Raw genomic sequence first — 5,352 nt, 5'->3', positions numbered from 1 at the left:
GTATGTTTTTAACTTACCATGTTTTCCTAAATCTATTATAATATTTGCATGTTAAAATTATATCAATGGTTGATATTGTTTTTTAAATTTCAAGGATAGTTTCCATTTATTATAGTCAAACAACAAAATTCAAAGCGCATTATGATAAATATATTCATGTATTTCAAATCCACTTCCAAATTTCACTTTACAGGTCCTGACTAAGTAGTGTCTGACATTTGCTACCTTTTATTTCAGGAACTTCTAGTGAGGACATGGGAACAGAGAATGACACACTGCTGACAGAATTCATTCTCACAGGACTCAGTCACCACCCACCATGGAAAATCCCCCTATTTCTGATGTTCTTAATGATCTATCTCATCACCATTGTGGGGAACGTTGGTCTTATTATTCTCGTCTGGAGTGACCCTCGACTTCACATCCCCATGTACTTATTTCTTGGGTGTTTAGCAGTTGTCGATACTTTGTTATCGTCCACAGTGACACCCAAGTTGCTTCTCACCTTAATAGCTAAGAGTAAAGTGATCTCTCTCTCTGAATGCATGATACAGTTTTTTTCATTTGTAATGTGTGCAACCATGGAATGTTTTCTCTTGGCAGCGATGGCCTATGATCGCTATGCAGCCATCTGCAAGCCTTTGCTCTACCCAGTGATCATGACAAATAGACTGTGTGTATGTCTGCTCATCTTGATCTTTGTAATTGGAATTCTTCATGCTTCAATTCATGAAGGCATGTTATTCAGATTAACGTTCTGTAATTCCAACACAATACATCACTTTTACTGTGATATTATGCCACTGTTAAAGATTTCCTGTACTGACCCTTCTCTGAATTACCTAATTGTTTTTATTTTTTCTGGTTCAATCCAAGTATTCACTATTTCAACTATTCTAGGCTCTTACACATTTGTACTGTTTACAATTTTAAAAAAGAAATCTGCTAGAGGCATAAAGAAAGCGTTCTCCACCTGTGGAGCCCATCTCTTATCTGTGTCTCTATACTATGGCTCTCTTCTCTTCATGTATTTGCTTCCTGCATCTCAGAAAGTGCAGGGTGAAGACATGATGGACTCTGTGTTCTACACTGTCATAATACCTGTGATGAATCCAATTATCTACAGTCTGAGAAACAAGCAAATCAAAGACTCGCTGGAGAAAATCTTAAAGAGAAATGTTTAGGTCTCATATCACCTGTTGTCTTTTTGTCAATTTATCACAAACGTGTGTGGACTTAACATGGCTGTATTTTGCTCATGGTCTAAATTATTTTACAGTTATACCTGTTCTAGCACTTTAGTGAACTAATGTGTAAATGCCCATTTCTTTCAAATACTTCCATACTTATTTTCAACCATACAAAGATTTATAATAGAATATTATATTATGATAAAAATAAATTAAGCAGTGTAAAAGACTGGTTTGCATGTTCCACATTATGACTTCAGTGACTGTAGGAGAGCAGGCCCTCTAAAAACAATTCAGGGGGATTTTTTTTTTCAGCTTGGAGTCTCATAACACATTTACCTGTACAGAAATATAGTTTTGTGTTTCAGTGACAGGCAGAAGTGTCTAGCATATGATTTTACTTATGTTAGTGTAAAATATTAACAACATGGTAATAATCTAAATTATTATTGTTACTAGTTTATTAACTTAGATATTTTTTAAAATATTCATTATTATTTCTATGTGTATATTTGTATATATGTTTCAGCATTCTATTTTTAAAGAGATTATAGACAAAATTATCTGACTTATTATAAAAGAATGAAAAACCATTATGATTAAGGTATAAGTCAACATAGTGTGTTGATTACCTTTTGTCAACAGATAGCAGAGGCATTTGGAAAGAGGGAGGCTCAGTTGTAGGATTCCATCCATCTGATTAGCCTGTGGGCATTCCAATGGAGACATTTTCTTTTCTTTTTTTAATTAAATTTTTATTTTTTATATTAATTATAGTTTATTCACTTTGTACCCTCCTGCATTCCCTCCCAACCCCCCCTCTCAACTTCTCCCATGCCCCTCTCCAAGTCTACAGATAGTGGCTACATCTGAGCAGGGGTTCTAGACATTTTCTTGACTGATGGTTGATGTGGGAGGGTATAGCTTATATTGGAGTTTTACCCCTGTGAAGGTGGTTCATGGTTATATAAGAAAGTAGGCTGAAACAGGACAGGAGCCTACCACAGAGGGCCTCTGAAAGACTCTATCCAACAGTGTATCAAAGCAGATGCTAAGGCTCATAACCAAACTTAGGGCAGAGTGCAGAGATTCTTATGAAAGAAGGGGGAGATAGAAAGACTTGGAGAGGACAGGAACTCCACAAGGAGACCAAAGAACCAAAAACTCTGGGCCCAGGGGTCTTTTCTGAGACTGATACTCCAACCAAGGACTATGCATGGAGATAACCTAGAACCCCTGCTCAGATGTAGCCCATGGCAGTTCAGCGTCCAAGTGAGTTCTCTAGTAAGGAGAACAGGGACTGTTCCTGTCATGAACTCAGTGGCTGGCTCTTTGATCACCTCCCATAGTCTTATCAGGCCACAGAGGAAGACAATGCAGCAAGTCCTGATGAGAGCTGTTAATCTAGGATCAGATGGAAAGGGAGGACCTCCTCTATCAGTGGACTTGGGGAGGGGCATGGGAGGAGATGAGGGAAGAAGGGTGGGATTGGGAGAGGATGAGGGAGGGGGGCTACAGCTGGGATACAAAGTGAATAAACTGTAATTAATATTAAAAATAAAAATAATTTACAAAAAAGAAGACAAACAAACAAAAAAATAAAGTAAGCTGAGAAGAAATGGAAAGCAGGGAAGTATGCAGTTTTCCTCCAATATCAGCTTCAGTACCTACTTCTGCTTCATGTGAAGATGGACTAAAATTTTAAGTTGAAATAAACCCTTTTCTCATCATGATTCTTTTGGCCATGAGTTCTTTCTCAGCAATAGAAAATCAACTAAGACACAGAGGGATAACAATCAGTTTGGGTTATATCTTAACTATGGCAGAATATTATTGAGCACGTTTTCAGGAATCTGTCAAGAATCCTTGAAATGGTATCATTGATTTATTTCATTGGATGATTGACTTTTTTAAAACAGGCTTTAAATGTTTACTGGGAATTACAGCTTGTGAAAACACAGCCTGATATTCTATATATTGATCGTTTCTAATTCACTAATATTGAAAAAGTTAATTTGGATCAAATTCTAAAATAATGTTTTGTAAAAATTCTATATAAAGTATATATGTATATGTTTATATGTGTGTATCAAAGTGAAGGTTCTACATATTTTACATTAATTATTTAAATGTAAGGGCATAGTAAGATTTATACCATGTGCTTTTATTTTTTTTTCCATGCTTGATGAGACAGATACAGTATTCAATACAGCATCTAATTCAAAGGTTGAAGTACAGTGGGCATTTGTTCTCTCTGGAACTGATGTTGACAGTGATGATAGCTAGTCAAAAAGAGCTTATATTAATTACAAAATATTGTTTAGCAAGATAAATCAGTTTTGGATTATAGCTCTCAAAGTTCATGTAGAAGACATTAATTTGCTTAAAGAATACTGTTTTTACTTCTTTGATAATGTTCATTTTGTGTGAGATTTATTTGAAAGCAGTAACTTGCAATTTTAAAATGATATTTACTTCTTATATCAAGAGAAAAATTATCTAATATGAAATGAAAGCTCTGTTAATTATGGTTATATTTGCTCTACTTCCAAGATAAAGAAAGGAAGTCCATGCTTAGTTCAAAGATTAGAGAGTATGAAAACCAATGGTGTTATCCATTCTTAATCTAAAAGCCTGGAATTTATATGTACTGGTGTAAGGAGAATTTCAATAATTAAAATTTATGAAGAATGAACTCAATCTTTCTTTAAGTTTCAATTTATTGAGGCCCTCAGTTGACATAATGATGCCTCCATATATTTGGAGAAATCCAAATAACATATTTATTCCACCAATCTAAATAGGAAACACCCTCAGCATAGAAATCACCTGATAGATATACCTAGAAGTTATGTTTTACTAGATATTCTAGGCCCCGGTCAAATGGACACACACACACACACATACACACACACACACACACACACACAAATGCCTGTTTTTCTCACTATACTCTTACTCCCCAATGATTCCATTTTTGAGTGCTCCCCTAACTCTTTGCCACAAACCCTCTCTGCTTTTCTTCCTAGCCCATCTCCATTCCTTTACACCACATGCTGACTTGCAGAAACACTCTCTACAAGGAACAACATAGCCACAACATTTGCCTAAGACTCATGGAGCACAGCAGCAACCAAAGAACAGAACATCCACCCAATAAAGACAAGACCAGATATTAATAGCAATAAATGCCTCAAACATCATATCAGATGCTTAGGTCCCAGCACAAAACCACAAATGTGAACAGCCAAGACTATTTACCTCTACCAGAACCCAGACACCATATTACAATAAGCCATGGAGAATACAATAAAGCTCAAGCACAAGATATGTACTTCAAAATTTCAACTATGAAAATGTTCAAGAAGTTTAATGAAGATGTAAATAAATCCTTTAACAAAGACTGGAAGAAACAGAGAAATATTAGAATGAAATAATTAAAAGAGTTCAAGGTATGAAAGTACAAATGAAATTACTAAAGAAAACTCAACCTGGAAAATAAAAGTTAAGGAAATCAAAGAAAACCTCAAATGTAAACCTCAACAACATATCACAAGGCATGAAGCAGGAAATCTCAGGTATAAAACAATGGGTAGTTCAAACAAAGAAAATGTTAAATCAAAAACAACAACAACATCAAAACAGACACAAAACTTCCAAGAAATCTGAGATATCATGAAAAGAACAAATCTACAAATAAAAATAGGAATAGAAGAAGGAAATGAAACCATGTCAAAGGCACAGAAAATATTAATGAAATCATAAAGAAAAATTTCCCTAAGAAGGTACATATCAACATACAAGAAGCAGAATATCAAATAGACAGGACCAGAAAAGAATTTTCCATGACAAATAATAATCAAAACACAAAATGTACAGAATAAATAAAGTAAATTAAAAGCTGCAAGGGAAAAAAGACTAAGTCACATATAAAGACAGGCCTATTCAAATAAAATCTGACTCAGTGGCTAGCTCTTTGCTCAATTCCACCTGCGGTGGTGGTTGGGGGAAGCAGCCTTACCTGGCCACAGAGAAAGACAGTGTGGCCAGCCTTGATGAGACTTGAAAGGCTTCGGTCAGATGGGAGGGGAGGGGGACCTCCCCTCTCAGTGGACTGTGGAAGGGGCATGGGAGGAGAGGAGGGAGGGAGGGAGGGTGAGAT

At 35.8% G+C, this 5,352-nt stretch overlaps 1 protein-coding gene across 1 annotated transcript; it reads left to right on the top strand.

The window, feature by feature from the left end:
- The first annotated feature begins 254 nt into the window (after positions 1-254).
- Positions 255-1,184, top strand: LOC129666500 (olfactory receptor 187-like). Its single transcript, XM_055593622.1, has one exon. It carries the CDS (start codon positions 255-257, stop codon positions 1,182-1,184), a length of 930 nt encoding a protein of 309 aa, XP_055449597.1.
- The last annotated feature ends 4,168 nt before the right edge of the window (positions 1,185-5,352 follow it).

This window comes from Psammomys obesus, unplaced genomic scaffold (genome assembly GCF_907164565.1).
Source record: "Psammomys obesus unplaced genomic scaffold, mPsaObe1.curated_primary_1811, whole genome shotgun sequence".
NCBI lineage: Eukaryota > Metazoa > Chordata > Mammalia > Rodentia > Muridae > Psammomys > Psammomys obesus.
This window is presented reverse-complemented; position numbering and strand designations above follow the sequence as displayed.

Coding starts and splice junctions, on each gene's coding strand:
- LOC129666500 (XM_055593622.1), top strand. CDS start 255: ATGGGAACAGAGAATGACACACTGCTGACAGAATTCATTCTCACAGGA.